Source organism: Oreochromis aureus, linkage group 3 (assembly GCF_013358895.1).
Source record: "Oreochromis aureus strain Israel breed Guangdong linkage group 3, ZZ_aureus, whole genome shotgun sequence".
NCBI lineage: Eukaryota > Metazoa > Chordata > Actinopteri > Cichliformes > Cichlidae > Oreochromis > Oreochromis aureus.
This window is the reverse complement of record NC_052944.1, coordinates 46,082,346-46,108,072: the sequence shown is the minus strand read 5'-3', so window position 1 is coordinate 46,108,072 and position 25,727 is coordinate 46,082,346. Positions and strand designations below refer to the sequence as shown.

Genomic DNA, 25,727 nt, shown 5'->3' with positions numbered 1-25,727 from the left:
ACCTAGCGCCCAGCAGCTAAGTGATTGACAGCTGAGCCGCTTAAAGCCTCAGAAACTCCGCAGCGCTCAGAAACAGCACAGCCGGGCCGCTTTAAAACCGCAAACCTAAGGATTTACACACGTTTCTGGACAGTTACACGCGTTTTAACCGCTTTCCTTCTCACTTTGGGAATAACGAGCAACAGTTAGAGAGGCAGCCGAGGTAAGAAACGCCTGGTTCAGGTTAACCGACTAAAAGTGCAGAATATGTTGTGATTTCAGTGTTTTCATGCTGCAGTGTAGTGTAAACCCAGAGGAGGGTTTACTCTGAAAAGACTCTGGATAGACAAAATATAATAGTTAAAGGAGCGCAAAGTAGGTCAAACCTGGCTTAATAAAACTTAATAAAACTGCATTCATAGAATAGATTATTGCTTAAAAACTGTTATATGAATAACAAGAATTTTAAAAATGATTTTATTTTAAGGAAACAAGCATTTACTGGAGAGGAAAGCATCTCTTAAATATGAAGTCTCTTTTTAATGCTCTGTATGTGTCCAGGATTTATTTATTTATTTTTGTTTGTTTTTACCTGTTTTTAATGTCTAAGTAAGAACTGGTGTAGAAAACATTGTGGCCTCATACAGATGGATGAAGTGAGACGTGACACTGAAAGACAGCCTGAAACTACTTTTATTGAATAACTGTTAGCGTTAAAGATCCTTAAAATATCAATAGTAAATGCAGTCATTAAGCAGAATCATACATGTTATATTTGTATAATAATTATATATTTAATTATTGATTTATTAATTGGTGTTTCACGTTAATGTTACAGCTGGGGGTGATTTTATTAACTTATATACATGCTGCACAGTTTTGTTTGCAACAACCAGAGGCAGAGTAGCATCAAAAACTCAAAAAGGCAGCTAACTTATCTACACCCAACTATTTGATTCTGTTATTAGGTTTCATCCTAACAGGGACAATGCAACAGAAACATCTGAGTCATGGCGTCTGTCGTCTTCCTGGCAGTTTTAAAATCTTCCATGTCTAAGGGTGAGAGGAAGGAAAGGCCACTAACCTCCTTTGATGTCACTCTGATCTCTAGTTTCAGTTTATATGGGTGTGTGTTTATACATGTATTATATTTTTAATCTGTAAAGCAATAAGTAAGCAAAGCTTTAAAATAAATGGTATGGAGTACACAGTAAAACGTTTTGTGTCAAAGATGTAGTAGAGCAGAAGTAGAAACATAAAAGTAGATTAAAGCTGTACTTCAGTAGCATAATTGTGTAAATGTGTTATGGTACTTTGCACCTGTGGTCCGATCCATGCTCTCATCCAGTGAGGCTGCACGTTTTAAGATATAAACAGTACGCGAGTCCATTTGGATCGCTGGGATGAACAAGTTTGGACTCATTCGGAAATTACTGTTCAGGAGGCTGAGATGAATATTAGACACATTACAAGAAAGAGAGATGAGGTGCTCAAAGAATCCTGAATTGAATTTAATGCAAATTTCTGCACAAACCTCCAGGAAGAAAAAACGTTTCCAGAACCTTATTTCGGGGCAAAATCTACAAACCTTTTAGTTGTTTTCCATAAGATCTGACTGTTGATTCTCTGTATGCAGTTGGTGAGCATTTAAATTAAAGGAATATTGCCTAATGCCTTGACATAGCTGCCCAGAGCCACTGCTGGAATTGCTACAAAGTGGTGAAACTTGCTTCTGGAGGGAAGGGAAAAATATCCACCCGTGTTGCAGAGGGTATCCTGAGTTCTGAAGCTCTAATCTCACACATAGTTTCATATATCTGGTCTTGCATCTACCCTCCAGATAAGAAGGCACACAATGTGTGCCTGCACTGTGAAAAAGCAGCCAGGGTATCCTTGAAGCTCGTCGTAAATCCAAAACAAACAGAAGAGAGCTCATTGTGCTCCAAAAGGCTCCCCATCCTGTGACTTCTCTTAGGCCTACTTTAAATAATGTAACCTCACCAAACACAGGTGAAGCTTCACTCCTTTACAATGCAGGTATAAACAATGAGCAAAGACAGCCGCTGGGTCACAGATTACATTACATGACACTGTGTGACATCAGAGCACCTTTTTACACTCTGTCCATCAATGTTATCATTGTCATTGATTCAAGGGGCCCTACTCTGCAGCCCCTCATTTCATCTGCTGTCATGGAAACCAGCCATTTTGACTCCAGATTTTTTCTGATTGGCTGCCCCTCGCATAAAAGATGATGGTGACATCACTGACATCATATGAAGCCCTGATGTTTAGAGCAATCTGAGGCCTGAGCTTTTAGCTAGAGGTTGGCCATGTTTAATATGAACATTCACTCCTATAACAGCATATATGTGATAGGAAATAAGGAAAGGCATAAGAGCCCACCTTCTAATGAAGTTCAATGTTGGCAATGGCAAGTTTTAGAAATAAAACATGAATTCATTGGGAATACAGAAGAAAAAACTTGTTTCTGGGCCTTATTTACACTATGTAGAGAAAAATACTGGACCACTACACCTACAGGAGCTGCTCGGTTTGTCTTGATGTTGATGCCAGAGGAGGTTTGGAGCTCTGCAGTTACTGAGTCTTTGACAACTGTGCTGTGATTTCTGAATGCTTCCAGTTTGCAGTAATGTCACTTACAGCTGATCCTGGGCTATCTAGGAGGGAAGCAGCTTCACAAGCTGTTGTGAAATGTCACAGACTTTTTTAACGGTGGCCTCCTGTTACAGCACCACACTTGAATTCAGTGAGCTCTTTAAAATGACTCAGTCTTTTACACATGTTTGTAAAGACTGCATAGCTAGGTCCTGAAAACACCTGAGTGCAACAACTGAACTCAACCCGTTAAACAACACAGCGAGGTGTGTTATTTTCACGATTAAATCTCAATCAGCTAAATGCCTGAAATGATTTAAAAACCAGGTCAGAAAAGACTTCAGGTCAGTCTGCTTGTGCGTGTGTTTAATCCCTGGTTTGTGTGATGGCATGTGACCGTCTGACACACACATAAAGAGCCGGGCTGGGATTAAACACCACTGTCTCATCTGAGATTACCTCTTTTTTTCTGTCGTGCTCTCAGTCACACACACACAGACATTTGTTCTTCTGTCTTTGTGAGGACAAATGGTGAAGCCTTGCACTCGGCCTTGCATACACCAAACTAAACCTGACTCCTAAAATCGGGTTTGAAAGTAAACTGGAAACTCCAGGGCTTAAAAATGAAGTGTCAGAAACTGCATTTCCTCTAATGACCACTCGAGGCTCCAAATGTGAGCATATCTCCAGAGACTCCCATTATAAAATGCCCAAATTTAGAGCTTCAAGCTAATTTACCTTTCATAATCACTCTGGCTGTTTTCTTTTCTCCATTTATCTCATCCATCTGGATACTGTTAAAGTTAGGCGCGTGGCTGCTTTGATTGACAGGTGACTGACTAGGTCAGTACCTGCTATCCGTCACCTCTGTCTATCTACACTAATTCAACTCAGTGAACTGGACCTTTGTGCACATTTGTGCTATTGATGCCTTATATTTATTGTAAGAGCTACTTTTGGCCATTCTGCATGTTTAAGTTGGGAGATTTTTAAACTGTATTCTCTCAATTTATGCCCCCTCATTGAACTTATCTAGGGATGGTTTGCTTATTACACAAATTTCTAAGTCACCACATTATGGAGCCAACTGGAGCATTTTATTGTAATTATGTTAAAAATTATCTGTGTACAGTTTGTACATTTTTCCGTGTAAAGTTTATCAATGCACCTTGCTTGGTTTAGCTGGTAACTTAGCAACACACATTTCTTGACATATGGGTCGTGTCCAAATTCATGGGCTGCATCCTCCTGAGGACCTGGCCTTCGCGGTCTACGTGGGCCGGGTCCTCAGAAGGTCGGGTAGGCCGGAAGTAAACGGCTGTGAAATTGGACGGTCTAGCCTTCTGATTAACGTCACCGCTGTCTCGGTGGAGTTTAATAAACTCGGCCGTCTGCTCCTTGCTATGTAAAATATAACAGGACACTGGCGTAAATTCTCGACCATCTCACACTTTTGTTTAATCGGTTTTCTGTTTGACGTTTATTCAGCTGTGTGAAAACCACCCGGGGGATTAATAAAGTTTTATTTTATCTAATCTAATCTAATAACTTTAATGTCAGCCAAACCAATTTACTCACGAACAAATAAAACACTGAAAAAAGCCAAACAATATATTACGTTTAACCTGAGTAGCGAAAGTCGGCGGTGATCTGAAAATGATGTGCCGGGAGTTGTACCGTTCTCGGCGGCTTCAGTGACCTTCGAGCTCTCGGTTAGCTATCAAGCTGGTGGGTAACAGACGTCTCCGAAAACGTCGAAGCACTTTTGCAAATATGCAATACCTTGATAAACCGAGCAGATATTTGAAGTTTACACAGCTACATTCTCGCCTGAAAATATGTTAAAAGTTTATTTTGTGACCCAGAAAGATTAATAAAAGTAATTTTAAAACTTAGTAGCGGCCGCCATTGCCGGAAACTGGAGTTTGGCTGGGCCGCGCTATGAATTCTGGGATATTGTGGGCCACGAAGGACACACCCGACCCATCCTTCAAATTCGGGGAAAAGGAGGACGCATTTGTCGGCTGCATTCGGAGGAGTCTACGAATTTGGACAGCCTTCAGCGCGTCGCTGTGACGCAGTCGGTCTACAAATGCGGCCTCAGGAGGATGCAGCCCATGAATTTGGACACGACCATGGACTCTTCCGGCTCGACAAACGCAACACAGGAGAGACCAAAGTCCTTTATTGATTGTTTTTACCTTCTGCTATTGATGGTGTGATGTAGTTTTTTATAGGCAGGTTCAAACTAAGACTATGATTATTTCAGTGTCACACATTGAAGACCCAGATCTAAACACAAAGAAAAAAATAAGGTGTCACAAAATGTTTATTAAATGCATCAGTGTCTCCACAAAAAAAGAAAAATGTTGATACTTCAAAGGCACAAAAAACTTAAATGAGTACACAAAATAAACACACACACACACACACACACACACACACACACACACACACACACACACACACACACACAATAATATCAACTTGACAATCCAGGCCGGAAATTGGACCAAAATCCTGCTTTTCATCTCTCTCTCACACACACACACACACACACACACAGATTAGAGTCCCAGATGGTTAAGGATATAAACTGTGTGTTTACTTGTTTTACTCATGTTGTGAGGACATAAATCAGGCCCTGATAGTGTAAAGCGTTACATTTAGTACTGCTCTGTGTCACTGCGTGTGTTTCTCTCTCTCTCCATTAGGAGTGCAGACAGCAGGCTCGCTCATCCATGACATCACAGCAGCAGCAGCAGTGCAAAGGTAGGAATACTGCCGGGTGATTTCCTCAAGACCTCCATGGGAATTCACGGAATGTCCTGGAACGCCCAGGGTGGGCCTCGTTGTCATTTTTCCTGTTTGCTTGTTTCCACTGAAGAGCCTTACTTCCTGCTGCTGCTGCTAGTTTACACACACACACACACACACACACACACACACACACGCACGCACACACACACACACACTGACACAGAGTAAGGAAATAGCTCTGTGATTGTGAAAGTCAGATATATACACAATTAAACTAAGAGGATTTCCTCATGAAAAAGAAAATCCTCTCTGTTCAGCGACCTCTTGTTGGAGAGAATCAGTGCTTTACATAAGACATGAAGACTTAGACAAAAAAGCACACGAGTGGATGTTAAACAAATGGTTTTAGATCATCAGTCAGATGGGTAAAAAGTTGAAGACAGGTTTCTTGCAGTGCTGTTTCTGTGTTAACTTTAAAGTCGGACATCACAAATTTCTGTTACATTAACAGACATGGCTTTACTCGAGCTATGCAGCCAGCACAGCTAAAAATAAATGTGGATTACTTTCCTGCAGCCTCAAATCTCTGGGAGTTGATTGTCATAATGTAGAGAAATGAACAGAATCCGGCGTCTGCCTGGAAGGAAGAAAACTAAGCTAAAAATATTTGTATTCTTTGGACAATACGTCACTATATTTATTTATTCCAGCACCCTGCACATGTACAGCCTGTGTGTTTTAAGTTAAAAAAAAAAACATGTAGAGAAATCCACACTTTACACAGCTACATATGCACATACCAGGAATGGAGGAATCATAATTCCAGAGTGGAAAAACTGCAACTCCTTCCAGTGCAGCTGCTGTTCTTACATTGCAGTCCTTTTATGACCGCTTGCACTGGACCTTCTACTGTTTCATCACAGACAAATCACATTTTCATCACAAATTTGCTGCGCCTCAGGACCCAAACAGGAGCTTTTAGTCAGTCTGCAGTGTCCAAGCCCTGTGATGGAGCATCACACTGCCAATGCTGTCTTCTAGTTTAGCATCCTGAGTCATCTGAACATTTTGGAGGAACATTCAATGATGTTTGAGGATCATCACACATGTGAGTTGGTTCTCTAGCCAGAACTTGGAGAACCAAACAGAAACTTTGTAAAAGAAGCTTCATAGCCCAATCCTGAAGCTGGTGTATCAGCTCAGGAGCCTGATCTTAAAGTGGGTGTGCACCTTAAACGTGTCCCTCATAGTCACACTGTCAATGTAGAGTTCCACTATAATAGTGGTTCCCAAACTTTTTTTGCTGGGCCCCCCTTTGTTTTACAAGAAAAATGTTCGCGCAGCTAATATTGATCCCACTGATATGTTGGTCAGGCTTGGTACAACAACCCAAACTTAGCATCTGGCTAAGAGTAACTGCACTGTTCTCCAAAGAGAATATTCATGGTAAATGCATTCTGTGTGTAAACACTGATGGAGAGCCAGCAAACACATAGGTACAAGTGGTCAAGATGGGACTCCCAAAGTAATCTGAAAAGAGCAGCCACACTAGGAATTATGTATGTCATTAGGAGGGCTAACAACACCAGCAACAACTGTAGTATAAAGACAATTTATACGAAAGGACAATTTATTAAATTTAGACGAAAATACGAAATGAACAAACTTTCCACTCTGTCCAACTCCATATTCTGCAGGCTAGCGGCTAGCTGCCCACCAAGCCCGGGACCAGAGACTGATCCTGGGCTTAGGGAGCCAGGTAATGACCCTCAGTCCTTCCATCAGACAGCCTCCACGCATTGAGCCGGATCATGCTTTAGCTCCCTGACAGTCAGTCAAAATGATGGCCTCGGTGGTAATCGGGGGACATCGGAAGAAGTCCCTCACGTTGAGAGGTGTGGACCCAGAGACCTGCATGATCGTATTTAAGAACCACTGGGCACAGGTGATCTTTTTATCTACTCCTGCATCATCTTCATCTTCACTGGTCAATCAATGCTTTGCTTCACAGATAAAGTCACTACTGACATGTTTTTTTAGCTGCTCTTTGTCTCTTCTGCCTGTCTGGCCTGGCCTAATTTCACTTATAATGACTGTGTGACTGTCTGTGTGTGTATGAATGTGTGTCAGCATTACTGGCCAGACTCTGGCCCTTAAACACAGGATCCATTTAGTACAAATCACTCTCCACAGCTGCCAAGAAAACCCCCACACACTCTGCATCGTCTGTGTGTGTACAAGTATTTTGTGTGTGTTTGCAAGTGTGTGCATGTGGTCCTTGTCTGAAGCAGCCAATGTCAAAGGTTAACACAAGTCCAGAGAGTGAATTGCATTCTTGTTTCATTCATCTCTTTTTCATCCCTCCCACAGCTATCTCTCTGTTGTGGCATCTTAAATGTTTTACAGCAATAAAATTATTTTCTTTATTAGAAAAATTTAAAAAAAAGTTTAGTCCATTTTATGTGAGCTCCAGTTAATTTTCCTCCTTGGCGTGTTTCATATGTAGACTTTTCAACACAGTCATCGCACTTGGGTGAGGACAGATAATCACACTCACATCCGTTGGCGGAGGTTGTCTCGGTCTAGTTCCAAACAAACTCCCAAGCGGTTTATTTATGATGAGAATGTGATCCCACCTCAATCTGCACATCGTACTCAGCAGGTTTCAGCTGAGTTTCAGTTTCAGAAATTACGAAGAAATTAAATACGATGATTTTAGGAGTAAATTCTCCATGTTATCCATTAGTCTGCAATGCAGCACCCTCTTCCTGTATTTCTTTTCTTTGCTCCCGGCACAGACACATTCTGGCAATATATGGACTGAACAGCCTTGTGTGGTTTGTAGCAACACATTTTGGTTTGCTTGGAATTTCTCTGTGTTACAAAAAGCAAAAGTACAGGAAATAAACTCATTAACTGATTCAGACTAGAGTAAATAAACATAACACCCTTTTTCCAAAGGCTGATCGAGATAAGCTCAACTTTGTCCACAAATTCTAGGGAAATGAAACAAATATACACAGGTCAAAATTGCTCAGAATTACAAAATTACTCCTCAAATAGAACATTGAAATTGCCACTCCATGAGTTTTGTGGTACCTAGTGGTCATTAGAGGAATTGCAACTGTAGTCCTTTAATGTTCAGCTGAGAAGGGTCCAAGACAGCTGCATATGAATATTATTTATAATGCATTGAGGTAAAGAGGTGATGGCAGTAATGATCCAGTTTGGTACCATTAGAAACTAAAGGAAGCCAAAATAAAAACACGATATAAATAATGCGTTTCTGTTTTTTTTTTTCCCCAGTGATGTTTCTAACCTGGAAGCTTGAGAGATTATTAAGTGACATGCATCATTTATGCCATATTTCATTTAATAAATCTGTCTCCAGCTGTTATGTTTGTGTTTGTACCAGGATAAGGCTTTGGTTTAGTTAGTTTAGTTTTTTAACTTTTCCATGCAGAGTTTTAAATACATTCATTGAAAATGTACTTTAAAAAAATCTGATCACGCTTTGATAAGACAGGTATAAAGTCTGAGTATCTACTGTTGTATAGATTTGTCTATTTCCTTTAATCACTCTCATTTTAGGTGTTTGTTTTGCTTGCCATATAAAGATGGCTGTAAACGCATTGTCTTTTACATCCTTGTGTTTCTGTTGTTTTTCAGGTGGTGAAGATCCTGGAGAAACACGAGCCGAGTCGCAGCGGCACCAGCGCACTGAGTTTCCTCACAGGTCATGGTAGCAGCGGCGGCAGCAGCAGCTCCGGAGCGCTACGTCTAGGCCCAATCCCGGCCGACGAGGCCAGCGCCGTCCAGAACTACGTGGAGCACATGCTCTTTCTACTGATGGAGGAGGAGGTGGGCCAAGGTAAGAATAAAGAAATCATCCCTAACTGTGCAACCAATGCAGTAGTATACTGGGACTCAGGAGTGTTTGTGCACCGGTACCAGGGGGAGCGATGGGTCCGATCCTGGAGTTTGTGGTCCTTGAGGGCGTGATGGAAAGGCTGTTTCTGTGGAGCCTGAGGAGGCAGTTCACTGAAGACATGAAGCTAGAGCAACTCAGGATGTACCAGATGCTTTTGTCTCAGGCCAAACAGCCTCTGCTGCACCATAAACCGGTTCTGCGGCCGCTCATGATGCTGCTCGCCTCCTGTGCCGGAGCTGCAACCGGTGAGTCGGAGGTGAAAGTGTTGAAATGTTTTAAGGTTTGACTTGCCAGGCCAAATAAAGGTTTTGCTGATTACTACACCATCTAGTGGTACAATGTGGTATTAAATTACAGTGCAGCCCAGCCCAAGTTCAAGTTCAGCTGTTATCTCTTCCATACAATACAATATATATATGTATATATATATATATATATATATATATATATATATATATATATATATATATATATAGATAGATAGATAGATAGATAGATAGATATATATAACAGATGTTTCTGACATAAAGTAGGGGCAATTGTTTAACTGATAGCTTCAGTTATTAAGGGTTTAGATTGGTTTAGATTTTTACATTAAGTACCTGAAGTGTCACTTGAAGCCTTTTGCAGATACCATGAAAAATAAAAGCAGCAGTACACAAAGTGTAACCACAGCAAACAAAGAATGGTATTTCAAATAAGGTGATTTTTTTCCCCTCGTCTTTACTTGAACTCTTTCTGCACCCAGTCCTGCAGCTTGTTTAGCTGTCTAATTACATCAAAATGGGTTTAAGTGGTTAATTATGAGGTCATTTCTCAAGCTGGAGGTGTAACCACTAGCCAGTAAGACGTTTAATTGGTTACCTGGCCCTTTAATCACCTGCGGCCCCCTGCAGACACCGGCGGCGTGGTGGAGGCGGAGCTAGTCCTCCTGCTGAACCAGCTCTGCGTGGCTCTGGTCAAGGATCCCTCAGTGCTTGAACTGTTCTTTCACACCAGCGAGGACCAGGGAGCTGCTAACTTCCTGCTCTTCTCCCTGCTCATCCCGTATACACACAGGTAGGTACACACACACACAGGTGCATACACTCTGCTGGATAAAAAAGGGTAACACAAATGTACACAGGTAATGTATGTACTTCAGAAGTGCACAAAACTCATAGCCTGTGTTATCTCTGTCTCTCAGGCAGGGATTGGTAGGTCAACAGGCCCGAGATGCTCTGCTGCTCATCATGTCTCTGTCTGCCTCTGAGCCTCGAGTCGCCCAGCACATTGCAGAGAACACATACTTCTGTCCTGTAAGTAAATGCACAACATAAAAAGATAACTGTTTAAGAATTGCAGACATTTTCATACACAGTCCCCCATTTTCAGAGGTTTGTTTTTAATACTTGGATGAAAATTCTTTGTGGTTAATAACCACCTGAAGTCTAGAGTCCATGAACATCACCAAATTTCGTGTTCCCTGCCTCGAGCTGCTCTGCTCAGTCTTTACTGCTGCCACCTTCATCTGCTGCTTGTTTGTGGGTCAGTTCTGTGTTTAAAAGATTGGGTTGAGATAATCTGAATTACTTGGCCAACGAAGATTATTCCATGTCTTTGCCTTGAATAACTCTTGGGTTGCTTTGGGTCATCAGCTGTTTGCACTGTGAAGCTTCATCTGTGCTGTTTTGCAGCATGTGTCTGATTCTGGACACTTTACACTTCATCCAGCTGCTTTGATCAGCAGTCACATAATCAGTAAACATTAGTGCCACTGGCAGCATACATGCCATCACATTACCTTCCATATATCTTACACACTGTGTAAGATACAGTGAGATGTAGGGACAGTGAAAATGTAGGGAACAGGAGTAAGATACTTGCTACTATGTGTGTGTGTGTGTGTGTGTGGTAGACTTGTAGTCAAGACCACCTAAACCGAGACCACGACAAGACCAAGACCGAGACCAAGTCGAGACAAGACCAAGACCGAGACAAAAAAGTCTTTAAACTGCAGCCAGATGCTGCTTCGTTTACAGGTGTCAGGCATATTTATGTGTTTTTGCTTTCGCACAGCCCTCCTCACCGCTGTCTACTGTCTCACTCACTTACTGAGAGGACAGACACATGCTCCACTTGACTGTCACGTCCATCACCCTCTCTGTTTTTCACATAATGATATTATCCTATATCCTCGCATGTGATTGGCCACAATATGGAGGGATTGGAGCACAGCTGAGCCACTGTGTGAGAGCTGAGCAGCGAAAGGAAATTAAGTGAGGGTAGAAATGACTGAAAGATTAATAGGCTCTGTTTTGAGTTTTGTTCAAAAAAGAATGACTTCATATAGGAAAAAAATATATATCACATCTGCAGGACACCTTAAACTAGTTTTTAATTAAGCAGCAAGGCAGAACAAAGTCGGGCTGTATCAAGACACGAGGACTGAACCCCAGTTCAACCAGACCCAGAACTGATCCGGAATTAAAACAGGACTACAACAGTTCAAAATCAGGACTACTTAGGATTTAACCAAGACAGAACCAGAATCAAAACTACATGATGCACTAAAAACTAAAAATCATCATAGACCTGCACTACACTTATTTTTTTAATTCTACACTATTTAGATTCAGAAACGTTTATATAATTATTTAGCCTTGTTGTGCAAACAAGCCTGCAAAACTTAATAAATATAGAATTTGAAAAATAACAAACCTAAAAAGTTACACTAGGTACGAGATACATGTTCTGATGAGTTTTGGCAAACAACCATTTGACTAACAGGTCTGTGTCACCTGCTCTTGTTCCATCTCTGTTCTGTCCTCATTCTCCTCTCTCTCTCCCTCTCTGCTCCTCTCTCTCCCTCTCTGTTCCTCTCTCTCTCTCTCTGTTCCTCTCTCTCCCTCTTTGTGCTGACAATCAAGCCAAACACCAACATCATCAAATATACAGTTGAAACCAGATATTTAAACACTCTTCAGCTCAAAACACAAACACTTTTTTAATTGTAACATCAAATCAGACTAAATGTTTATTTTTTTTTAGATTGATAAATATAAAAAATATATTTGTTAACTTTAAGAGTAAAGAGAGAAATTGTCTATTTCTTAATTGCAAATGGAACCAAATTCAAAACTGAGCCACACTTATGGAGCTCCACAATTCTTTTCCTGGTGTTTTGTTGACATCTCTTGTTTTTCCCATGTCAAAGAAACAGGCTCTGTGTTTTGCCTTATATGCATCCACAGCTGTGCCACCAATTTACTCACATGGACTCTACTAACCTATCAGAAGCTTCTTCAGCTCAGAATGGAATCGTCTGGAGTTTTCTTATTAATTAACAATAAACTTAGTGTATATGTACTCCTAAATTTGATGAAAGTGATAGACGGCTCTGTCTCTCTTTATTCTGACATTTAACTAATTCAAAAGATATTTCAATATTTATTTATCCAAAACAAAACAAGTTTACCCTAAATTGATGTTGTACAGTAAAAAATTTTTTTTATGTTTTCTCCCTAAAGTGTAAATATCCAGTTTCAACTGTGAATATACTGCTGTGTATTGAAATTCCTCTTGTTTTGCATAGAAATATACTGAACAACATACAAAGCATAATATATAAAATAACATCTACCTGAGTTTTTTCTTTGAAAGAAGCTCCTTATGTCCATTCTTGTATATCAGTGCATTACTGAAACCGATTTATTTAGCCGTGAAGGGAAACAACTGAAAATATGAAATAAACACACATGTAAGCACAGACTCTCTAAAGAAACAGCTTTGTTGTTGTTTGACTTTTCATTTCGCCATTTGTTGATTCACTCGAAGAGCAAGTAACGTAATATGGGCCAAGTGATCAGTTTGATATCAATCTTTTGTGATACACCGTCATATTTACATTATTTGTACAGTACGAATGATTTGCTTTGGTATCTGGTCGAACTTAAGCTCTCCTCTGTCTGCAGCTAACTCGCAGGCAGCAGCTTCTCCCCCCTCGCTCACAGGCGTAAGTGCTGTGCTCAGTCGCCTCATGCCTGAGCTCAGATCATACCAAAATTAGGGGGAATTTATGAGCGCTATGTGCTTCGAATATTGTGTGTAGTTTTTGTTTTATACAGTTGTCAGTCAGGCATCTAACTATGAAACAAATTACACTCCAAAAGGCCCCGGGCTTCTGAAAAAATGACCTGGTCTTAAGCCCAGTAAGCTACTCCCCCGCTCCACCGATGGTTGAAATCTCCCGAACACTATGTCGATCTGAGAGGGCAAGACTGAGACCAAAGTCCGTCGAGACCAAGACCACGTAAAAGTGGTCTCGAGACATCCAACTCTAGTGTATGGACATACTTCCTGTTCTTGAGTGGAACCGGTTATTTGCACATTGTTGTGAGCCTTCTGTGGTTGTACTTGTGAAGGCGTTTCCTGAATGTAAACCATAATGATGACACACCTACCTGTGTTCTTGACTCGGCTTGATGTTGTGATGGGATCACAGTTTTCTTTTGGTGTTTCAGCCAAACGATGACCTCATTCACTGAGATTGACACCTGACTGACAATCAAATGGAGAATTCCAGTAAAAAGCTAACACATACAAGTTCAACTCTCTATTTTTTTTATCTGTTTTAAACAAAGGAGCAGGCCTCACCTGGCCATAAACTGCTTGTCAGTCAACTATTGAGTTATTTCTGGGCCTTTGAAAATGACAGACAGTGAAAAAAAATCTCTGACTTTTGTTAAATCCTTTGAATGAAAGTCTGCACTTTGATCACATGTTGATAGTTTGCTGTGATCTTTGGTGGTGCTTTGAGGCAAAACTACATAAACTGTGTCTTTGTCAAAAAAACGTATGGACTTAACTGGATGTGTACAAGTGTCAAAAATGTAAATGACGGTTGAATGTGTGTAAATTTTAGATAGAAAGCACTTAAGTGTAGAAAAAGGTGCTTGTGTGAGTGAGGCATAAAAAGCTCTAACAGAGCTCAAAACTGCGATATAAGAACCACTTCATTTAACACTGAAGAGACGACCAATCAGGGTAAAGGATACTGCTGATTAACGAATTACAGTGTAGTTAATATATTACAGGGGTACCCAGGTAACCAGAGCCTGTTTTCTCGGTTTTCTCAAAGACATTGTGCAACATTTGTGAATATGATGAAAATAAAGTGGTGTTAGGTTAAGACTTCTGTGTGTGCATTATGCTATGAAACTTTAAATATGTGAGATTTATGTCACATCTGTAAAGTGTTTAAAGGTGTTCTTCACAAGCTGAGCAACCAGTTTACCTCACATAGACCCCCATTAGCCCAGCTAAACTGGGTTAATCTCCACATGCCTTCCAGCCTGCAGAGAAAAAGGGCGTTTATTCCTCTGCTGAAGTGAAGCAACTGACTGTTTTCTGTTTCTCTGTTTGTCAGCAAGATTATGCACACACTTCATAAAACTTACTTGAGAGCACAAACATAGAAAGAATCCAATACATGTTTCTCACAGATCTGGATAACTTTCATTAAAAGTGCAAACTGCACGGATAAGAAGGGAAATGAGAGGAATTAGGAGAATAAAAAGGCCCTTTAACAGCCCGACCCTTGATCATTTAACAGATTTTTTATGAACCAGATGGTTGTTTAATGAATACAATCGGTAGTTTTTCAGCCCAGTGTATGAGCACCCCCCCCCCATTCATCTCCCCTCTGTATTGTAATCTCATTAGCGCAAGTTATGCAATAAACTAATGAGCTCATACTGCTTCCTCTGGGACTGTGTGTGATGGATACAGAGAGAGAGGAGAAGCAGATAACTGAGGGAAAACTACTGTGGAAAGTGATAAAGGGGGCTTAAGAGGGAAACCCAAAGAAACAGCAAAGAGAAATAAGAGAAAACGAGAACATCTGAGGAAAAATCGTGTTTCTGAACCTTACTATTAGTAAATGATTAATTAAGGAGTCAGTAACTTGAAAAAACAATTAAAGTAATTAAAGAAAATATAAAAACATATTTATATGTGATAAAATGTCATGACAATAAAAAAAGACCCTTAAATGTTACAGTAATGTAAGAACATGTTTGTGTGTTTCAGTGTTTATCACTGCGTCAGCCATGTTGGCCCCAACCCTCCCAGTTCCTGACTGTGTGAGAGAGAGACCCACGGTGGGGGGTTTCATATGTGAAAGGGCGAGCAAAGACATCTGAGCACGTGCCACCTGTGTGCGTGTGTGTTTGTGTTTGTCCATGTGTCAGATTTAAGCCCATGTGACCACTAGCTGACCTCAATCTTTATGCATAGAGCAGCTTAGTAAATCAGCGTGAGATTGGCCCCAACACAAAGAGGGATTAGCAAGTCTGCACATGATTGGATGCCTGCCCGATTGCTAACGAGACCCGAGACTGCAGCTGTTGACGACCAGCGCCGCCACCACTGCTGCTGTTTATACTGATGTTGATCTCTCCTCTCCTCTCCTCATCTCTTCTTCCTTTTTCCTGATATCATCCCTGTTTTTTTGTCTCAAATGAAACAATATCTTTCTTTTCTTTTTAGAAACAACTTCTTGCTCCGCAGGCTACTTCTTCGCTCACCTCTCTGTTTAAAGGACCAGTTCGTGAAATGCCATTTTTAGTGTGAGCCATTTACCATTTAGCTTAGCTTAGCATAAAGACCTGAAACACAAGGAAAGGCCTCTCATGGTTTTGTCTAAAGGCTGCAGCTCTTGGACTCATTTACTAACAGCTATATCCATTTTCTTAATGTATGATAAATCAAAAAAGACAAATAAGTCCCACTGAAATATTTAGACAAGCCATTACCAAAGTAAAGAGCGCTGTGGCCCATTTAGAAACCAGAAGCTCTGAAATCTTCACTTTAATCATTATATAGGAGAAGGTGGTGTATTTCCTTGAAATTTTTATTGAAAAAAAACACAAGTAACACAGAGCGTTAGCTATAAATTGCTAATGCTAACCAGTTATATGCTAGCGTGACCAACCGTCCTCTTTTCCCCGGACATGACCACTTTTCACGTTCTGTCTGAGGCGTCCGGGGGGATTTTTGAGATGGATGAAAATGTCCGGGTTTTCCTATAGGCCTACAGAGGACCCATATCTGCAACGTCATCCCCGAACTGCTGTGTTGTAGGTGGTTGTTCCGTGCTCACAGATGGGACAGAGCACAGAGCGGCGCGCTGAAAAGATGCCAAAAGATGCCATAGCGCAAGTGTATCTTTTCAAACAAACTGCAAAAGAAGTTTCGGCGTAGTGCATGGTGTGCAGAGCTGGCACATAATGTTTGTGTGTCTAACAAAGGTGCCGGAGATGTTGTTGCTTACATAGACACAGAAAAACATAAGAAGGCTGTGCGAGGCGAAAATTCATCTAGTAAGTTGACTGAGTTCTTTGTTACACCTGGGAAAAACGAGGATGCTGTTGTATCTGCAGAAGAAGGTTGAGGTTGAGGTTAGAAACACCAAATGAGACAGCAGTAACCATTGCACAATACCTCACTGGTACCTCACTGGTAAGGTTTCTTATACAGATGAGGCATTATTTCTGTAACATTCTTTAATTCCACAGGTTTTTAAGTTATTTTTTTGCACTTGTTGACTTGTAAAAGCCTATATGACATTTTTTATTTCGCCATTCATTAACCGCACAGAGAAGGCATCTTTTAAATATGTTAAAATTTTCTTTAAACAAATGGTATTATTAAAATTCCTCATGACTGGGCCAAGTGTTCTCTTTTTTGGAAATCAAAATATGGTCGTCCTACATATGCAAAGTGTCATGGCCAATGTGTGACCCAAACTCATCCTGCAACAGAAGAGCAGCAAATTTCAGTCAGAATAGTGAGTACTATTACAAACTAACCTCCTCTTATTAACAGTTTAAATACACATGTTGTATAAATACATACTATTCTATAAATATGCAACAGTACATAGTTTCTATGAGTAATTTTCAAACTGAACTTCTGTTGTTACTGCAGGCCACCAGGGGGCTCCGGTCCCTGATTTACAGAAAGAAGGGAAGCAGAGAAGGCAGGAGGAAATGAACACTCTAGAAACACAAAGAATCATGAGAAAAACAACAAATATAACACGGACCACGACAGTGTTTGCCACAATCCACTTCCACCTTTAGTCAAAAGCATCCAGTAATTCGCCAAGTATTTATTTTTGTTGTGTTTCTGGATGAAATCAAAAAAAAAAATCAGCATCGGTAAAATAAAATTTCAGCAGGAGTTGTGGCTCCAAAGTCAGCATGGATTTTTGGGATTAGGGAACTAATGTTTTCAGGGACACAGTAGTAGTGTTAAATAATAAATAAAAATATGCTAAAGAAATGAATAATTTGAGTGAACTTATCATTTAAGATTGATAAACCCTTATAAGCCAACTTGGGGTTACCCCCACAGGCATCATCAGGGCCGATGCCCGTGCAGCTACCATTTGGGAAACCTGAAAACTATTCTAATTTAAACCATGCCTGTTGATTTACACTGAGGGGTTAAAATTGGTCGTTAAGGATACGGCGAAAGTCTTCAAATGTTGTCTCTCTTTTTGTTTCTTTTTGACCAAATCTGCTTCAGAATGTAAATTTTGAACACCTGTATGTGTGTGTTTGCTGCAGGTGCTGGCCACGGGTCTGTCCGGTCTGTACTCGTCTCTTCCGGCTCGGCTGCAGGTTTACAGCGAGGACTGGCACTCTCTGGACCAGGCGGACTGGCAGCAGGTAACAACCAGAGAGAGAAATCAAAAGTAGTGACAAAAAGGAGGAAGGATGTTTTCCTGTCTAGACTTGTACCTTTGTGTGTGGGGGGTGTATTTGTATTGCTGCCTGGGAGGTTTCAGTTTTAAACTGATACTTTGTGGTTTTTCCTCATTACTTCAGAGGACTGAAGATGAAGAGCTTCCACTTTAAGTACAGTTAATCTGTACTATGCTCAAGCATGAATGCCTTCCTTCCTGAATTGGCCAGACAACTAATTTTCCAGTATATCAATGGAACACTCGTGTACACAGTAACAGCTGTGCAATGGTAATCTTAAATCTAAAAAGTGATATGTGCAGTATATATGCACAAGTATGAATTAGATAAACGTATGAAAAATAAAACAATATTAATTAATTAAGCAAGTTAGTAACAGAATTAATGAGAATAAATGAATGAACACCTTGTGTTTCGGTCAACAGGTTCCTGCTCTGGTCCACTTTTTGCACTCTCTGGACTTTTGTAGTGCTGTTACCAAGGTAACACACACACACACACACACACACACACACACACACACACACACACACACACACACACACTCCTTTATTTTTACTCTGTAAGTGTACATCTTTGTTTCCCTCAGGTGGCTCATCCGTCCATCCGCTCCCAGCTGCTTGGTTACATCTACAATGGCTTCCTGGTGCCTGTCCTTGCTCCGGCTCTGCACAAGGTATCACATTTCATCACGACACTGTAAAAAATGTCCCTGATAAAGTGCAGTAAAGTACAGGCAGCAAACCAAAAGAAATCTACAACAGGAATAGTTGCCTGTTATATAACACAGAGTTTTAAAGGATGATACTGTCAGAGGGTTTTGGTTACCAACCACAGTTATGTTGGTCTTCCTGCTATAATAACCATAAATACTTTATTTATTCATGCAAAAACATTACACTTATACTCTATAGAGTGTAAGTTTGACCATACAGTAATTTCAGCTGTTTTTGTAGCCACTAAAGTTATTAAAGTGACCAGACAGGACATTCATTTCCTCATCTTTTACATTTAGTCACCAGTAAACATCTCACAGGAAAGCTTTTAATACATCATTTTTACTGTAATTCCAGCAGAATAAAAACACCTGCATGGAATAGCTATTACTTAATCACATCCTGGTGAATGTAATCATTTGTCTGTCTGTGAGTAGCTGACGGTGGAGGAAGTGATGACTACCACAGCATACTTGGACCTGTTCCTGCGCTCCATCTCTGAGCCCGCCCTCCTCCAGACCTTCCTCTCCTTCATCCTGCTGCACACACACGACAACGTTCACATCCTGGACACACTGGTCAGCAGGGTCAACACACCTTTCCAGGTATCCACACAGTCATCTAATACAGCTGCTTCATGCTCTGTCATGCAGTAAATGCGATGACCTTTGACCTTTTGCATGTCCTTCAGTTGGGCACAGTGTCGCTGGCTCTGTTCAGGACTCTGATTGGGCTCTTCTGTGAAGATGTCATGCTGCAGCTGGTCTTCAGGTCAGTCTAACAGCAACTCACAGACACACATCTTTTAATTAGTGCTAATAAAATATTACAGTTTCACTAAAACTGGAACTTCACTGCAGAAAATGTATTATTTAGACGATCCATTTAAAACACCAGGAGCACAAACACTCTATGATGGTAAGACCTCACTGGTCATTGTCAGCTACAGCTTCCTTTATTGATAAAAGTGTCCAAGCTCCCAATTTTACGCTGTAAAATGTTTACCCACAGAAATATCCATCGAGGCCACGACTTTTTTTTGTGTCAGACTGTAAACATGATTTTCTGTCTACAAAGGATTTTAACATGGGGAAACTGCACCTGTATGCCAGTTGTGTACAATATGCTTGGACTGAGTGTAACTGCTCTGTCTCTCCTCAGGTATCTGATTCCCTGCAGCCACCTGAGCAGGAAGCAGCGCTGCTTCTTGAAGCAGAGGGACTGTTACTCCTGCAGTGCTGCCTCCTTCCTACTGCTGATGCCCTCCTGGTGTCCTGTGCAGCTCCAAAACTCACTCACACAGTCAGAGCACATCCACTGGCCCAAAGGAACCGGTCAGTATGTTAGAGGGTAACTGCTTATTTATACATTAGCTTTGGTTGTACTGATCTGTTCCTCCTGAACCGTCTGTCAGATCTGTCAGTGTCAGACAGCGTTGGTTACTGTCGTGGGTCAGACTTCCTGATGGATGTAAACTACCTCCATTACCTCTGGGATGCCCGCCAGGCTATCTCCACTGCCCGCAGGTTAGTGTGCCTTTCTTCTTCTTCTACAAAAAGAGTATGGTTCAGCCTGGGTCTGATTACTAAAATTAAATGTGATTTGGGGGGATCTCATAGCTGGTGTACATGGTGCATTGCACCACTTACTGGGAAACATGCAGCAAACCAGAGTGTAAAACAGTGAAAGTGGTTCATAGTGTTATAGTGGCATCTGCTGGTCAACATATGCTATTACATTTGTACTAAAAACCCAAATGAAAAGAATGAATGAACTTTGATTGTTGTTATTGTATTCACTGGTGGTTTAAAAGTTCATAGTTTTGCTTTTCAAACTACAATTAAATAAGCGCGTACTGAACACCAGCAAGGCACATCTAAGGTAGGAGGAGTGAGACATTTGTGGTAATAGATAAATGTTGCCACAATAATGAGTTCGGTCTTTTATCTGATGGTGAAACCAAAATCAAACAAAAAAAAATGCACTCCTTATCGTTGTAATCTTAGGTGCAGGAAACAGACTAATCAAAGAAACGAGAACAACAGCTTACAACCACGCTAAGACTGAGCAACACTTTAAGTTACATGCTTGCTTAGTTGTTTATACTCTTTGTTTCTTAGGTTAGCATGCAAATATCTGATAATGGTTGGCTAATGGGAATGCCATTATTGTTTCAGATCTGAAAGTCTTAGTGTAAAAGTTTGCATAAATACATACTTTTAAGCTACCTGTCACAGTTTGCGGGGGCAGACCGTGTGTGGGTGTGTGAGGACCCAGGAGCAGACACAGGTGAGGAGACCAAAACTAACTTGAACAGAAAACGAGCCTTTTATTACAGCTGATAATCAGGGCAACAAAACAAGGCAGTAAGCACAGAGGCAAAACTAAACTCGAACCTAAACTGGGGAAAACTGAAAAAACTCAGAAAACTTCACTATAAAAACCAGGAAGACAATGACAAGGGGACTGTGATGACTATGAACAGGACATGAAGGAACTATAAACTTATACGTGAACAAGTAACATTACCTGCACAGAGTCCTGAAACCTGACAGGACATGAGGGGTGACACACAGACGGAACTAAAGAAACCTAGAAGCTTATACCAAAAGAATGAAACATAATGAATATCAAAATACAAGGAAAACACACAATCCTGGGTCACAGGACCTCATCACAGGATTGTGACACTACTGACTTTTAAACTACCATCCTAATGTTGTTTAGGCCCAACTCGGTACGCTCAGGACACGCGTGTGTCCCTACCTTTACCAATCAGAATATGGGCTGAAGGTCATGGACTGCCTTGCACTGGGTTTCATCACTTTGGGCCTCCATCCATGATCAATCCAGTGAATGGATTTGACTGGGATCTTAGTATTTATAATGTTAATGTAGAGCATTGCTGTGACAGAGCCCTGTGGTTATGATTTGGGGATTTTTCCAATTTAAATAAAAGTTATACACTGAGTAATTTCAGAGAAGTTTATTGAATCTTTATATTTTTTTCTTTGTTGGCAGGACTTGCCGTTTATGGTCGGCTTCTTATGATGGCATCGACCCTCCACTTCAAGAGTATCGATCTGATACACCTGGTAACAACATGGAGGACGAGGAAGAGTTCATGCAGCGAGTCAAGAGCGACTCCATCTGCTCACTGGTTATCAGTCCTCCGCCCTCTGCCCTCTCACCTACACCATCCTCTTTAGATAACAGCCAAGCAGGCAGGGCCGGCTCCGCCCTTGAACTGGAGTGGGATGACATTTTTGCAGATGACAATCCCTTGCCTTCAGTTGTGGTAAACGTGGTGCTGGCGAATGGCGATGTATCATTGGAGGCAGATACATGCACTTTTCCACCAGCACCTCCCCCACTGCCTCCTCGACACATCCAGGAAATGCGGCGCAATGCAACCAAGCTGGTGCGCGGCTCTTATGTTGAAGAATCCGAGTTTCAGGATGATGTTCTTGTCTATGATCTCATTGCTAAAAAGGACGCAAAGGCAGCCATTTTGGATCGGATCATGCTGACAAATCGCCAATCCCGTGGGAGCATCTCGAAAGGACAGCGAGTTTCAGCAACAGCGACAACATTAACAACGATGTTAACAACAACAGGAAGGACGGTGATGGAAACTGTAAACAGCATTATGTCGACGAGGAGGAGGAGCGAGGATGCAGGAAAAGAAGAAAGAAGAAGGAGTGAGGACTGTGAAAAGGAGATAGGGAGAACAAAGGAAGACGAAGAACAAGAAACCAAAAGGATATTTGGACACAGAGGGTCACTGGGAGATCAGCTCTTTACCAATGGCTTTAATGTAAACAATGACATCATCGACGAATGTGATGATGCAGATGATGATATAAAGTCTTTAAAGCAAAACTGTCAAGTGATTGACATTACAGCTCATGTCAGCCATACACCTAGAGCACATCAGCAACATGAACATGAAAGCATACAATCACCCTCAACATGTTTAGTAAGAAACACTTTAACCAATGGCCATCATGAATCTGAATCATTTGACCGTCCCATATCTCCAAGTCTGCCTGACAACAACACAAACAACAATGACTTCCTGTCCCAATACTGTGAGCTCATGCTGTCATTAGGGGTAGAACCAGACTATGAGGACATCACAGATGATATTGACACATTCAGGAAGCGTGTCGAGGTGCTAAGGCAAAGACTTGAAGAGGACGAGGAAGAGCTTTGCACTGACTTTGGTTTTAGCTCCTCCGGGGATGACATTGGGGCAGAAGAAGAGGAAGAGATGATGCGAGAGGAAGAAGAAGTGGAGAAGAGCAGGAGCGACACAAAGAAAGGCGGCAGGAGACATCAAATTCCATTTACAGGTCTGTGCTTGTGTAAGATTTAAAGCAGCTTCACTGATTTATTAACCTCACTATACACATTTTTATAAGACAGAATGAGAAAGTTCCTTTTGTGTCAAATATTCATAATTTTTTCTAATTGATGCTTAACGTAATGTAGGTTTGCAACATGGTAACGTGGTCAAAAATAAATGTAGCCACTGAAAATTGAAAGTGATGCTTAAAACTGTTGGTTGGAGGTCAGTTGTAAGACTAAAAGACCCCTCCCCCCCATTATTTTACACCTGATGCAATGCATTTTCTCTTGACGTACACTAACCAGGTCCATTCATCAGTGTGCTGTTGTCTCGGCTGGAGAACCTTCTCGAAAACTCTATTGCTGTAAACCTGCTTGTGACAGGCATCCTGGCCCAGTTGGCATCGTACCCACAACCTCTCCTGAGATCCTTCCTGCTCAGCACAGACACACAAAACCAGCCTAACGTTCGCACACTTTACCAGGTAGGAGTCATACATCTGACACGTCTCATACATGTCAGATTGGATTTCGTGAATAAAAATGTTATGTTCACTTTCAATCTGTAGGTGCTGGTGTCGGTGCATGCTCAGATAGAGCGCTATGTGATGGCCAGACCAGACTATCCAGCTCTAGTCACTCAGGCCTGGAGGTTCTTGTTGGCAAAAGACCAAGATGGCAAATTCAGAGGTTAATAAGTACACATATAAACAGGATACAAAACAACATATGTTAAAGTTAAAGAAACAAGTTAGATAGTCTGCTTTAAATGGACAGTGTGATGGACAAGAGCAGGCAAGAGTCTCCGTCAGCTATGCTGTTTGCAGATGACATAGAATTGAATTGAATTGTATGGAGGACAGTGGAATATTGAATGTAGATGAGTTTAAATAGTTATAGTCAACCACTCCAAGCAACAGTGGGTGTGGAAAAGAGCTGAAGAAGATAGCTCAGAGTGGGCAGAGTGGGGTTTGTTTGTGGCAGAAAGGTAGCAGGAGGAATAGAAGTGAAAGATTCAGGGCAGACAGATTCAGGAGTAAGGATATGGAGAAACAGCTCAGGTTGGACAAAGTAAGAATGACTGAATGTCTTTAAGCAGCTGAGGAGCTGTGATGACATGACAGAGGATAAAAAAGACAAAGAGATGATCCACTGTGAAAAGTTGTACTTAAAAAAACGTAAAAGAGTTTTTAAGTCGAGAGCTCTTAATTTCACCAACTTATTCTGGCCATGCCAACAAACATCCTAATGTTTCGGCCTTGTGGCCTTCATCAGAGAATATATGGACTAGAATACATTTGTGAAACTGAGATTTGTTCATTTTTTACTTTTTGGTAGTCAACACTGGAGCCACAGATGAGTACATCTGCTTTTCTTAGCACTGATAGCGCTGGGCAAGCCTCTAACTAAGCTTGAAATACAATAATTTGTAGATGTTGTCAGGCCACATCTGAAAGTGTGAACACAGTCATTTATTAAATTGTTGCTATGTTAACATTATTGGCTTTACAACTCAAAAAACAATTATTGGAAAGTTACAGATAAAAAGTTTTTCAGTTTATGATACTTGTGTGTGTCCCTCAGAGTGCCTCCAGTCTCAGGGCGGTGACATCATCCTGGACCCATCGCTTCCCAATGGCTCTGTGAAGAACGCTCTGCCTTTGCCTCCTTTCAGTGTCTTGCCCCCCTGTCCTACTATTCCCCCTCAAGCCAAGAGCCGAGTCTTCGCCATTATCCTGTACGCCGAGTTCCTGAAGGAGTTGGCTGCCTTGGCCCAGGAGCACAGCATTGCCTTGGACTGTTATTCTGAGGAGTAACAAATGCAAACCCCTAGTTTAACTGTAAAAATCTGCCTCCCAGATTGCTGCTGATAAGATCAAGGATATGCTGTGACCACCAGCAAAAGACTAAGCTCAAGGAGAAAACATGTAGCATGAACTACTTTCCTCATCGAGGATTAATATAAGTGAATAATTTAAGTAGCTATAAATATTCAGATGTTGTGTATGTTCCTGACAACACTTGAAAACGTTGATGCTTTCTCCATGTGAATATGACTGATATTTATAAAATGATTTTGAAGGAGATGATTTTGAAGAATCAGTACTAAGTTTTATATATTTGTGGGATCCGTGAAAATAGTTTTCTACCATATTTTCTTAAATCTTTGCATGGTTTTGTTGAGATGGAAAACACAAAGACATTGCATGCAAGACATTTTTTTCTTACTTTTAACACCAGCAATTTTTTTTCTCTTATAAAAGGAGGCAGTAAAATTTAACCTTGCTTATATTCCCAACATTTTCTTCTTTTCTTTTTTTACGTGTATGGTAGTTCAAAGACATTTCTAAACCTCAAATATCCATCCAACATCTGACATAGCAGTATGAAAAGACAGAATAAAAATGGACAGAGCTTCGGAGTCTGAAGCTAAAGCAGACCTCTCTTAAATCTACATTCTTTTTACTGACCACCAGGGGGCGGTGCATGTGGTTGCAAAAGGATTTCTGCTCCTAAAGAAATCTATGGGAAACCAGCTCTTCGCCCTTATTTCACTAAACACTTCCTAATGAATTTATGGTAAATGGTAAATGGCCTGTATTTATATAGCGCTTTAACAGT

At 41.0% G+C, this 25,727-nt stretch overlaps 1 protein-coding gene across 2 annotated transcripts; it reads left to right on the top strand.

Annotated features, from left to right (window-relative positions):
- Positions 1 to 25,727, top strand: LOC116335545 (protein FAM160A1-like). Of its 2 annotated transcripts, none has more exons than XM_031759273.2 (18): positions 1 to 202; positions 5,313 to 5,370; positions 7,056 to 7,303; positions 9,028 to 9,229; positions 9,313 to 9,534; positions 10,186 to 10,348; positions 10,476 to 10,587; positions 17,902 to 18,003; positions 18,465 to 18,521; positions 18,629 to 18,715; positions 19,193 to 19,360; positions 19,447 to 19,526; positions 19,917 to 20,089; positions 20,170 to 20,281; positions 21,777 to 23,110; positions 23,412 to 23,590; positions 23,675 to 23,795; positions 24,690 to 25,727. In XM_031759273.2, the coding sequence occupies exons 3-18, from the start codon at positions 7,199 to 7,201 to the stop codon at positions 24,920 to 24,922; spliced, it is 3,450 nt and encodes a 1,149-aa protein (XP_031615133.1). In that variant the 5' UTR covers positions 1 to 202; positions 5,313 to 5,370; positions 7,056 to 7,198; the 3' UTR covers positions 24,923 to 25,727. The 2 variants fall into 2 exon arrangements, with proteins under 2 accessions (XP_031615133.1, XP_039460963.1); XM_039605029.1 differs by lacking the exon at positions 1 to 202 and adding an exon at positions 1,006 to 1,038.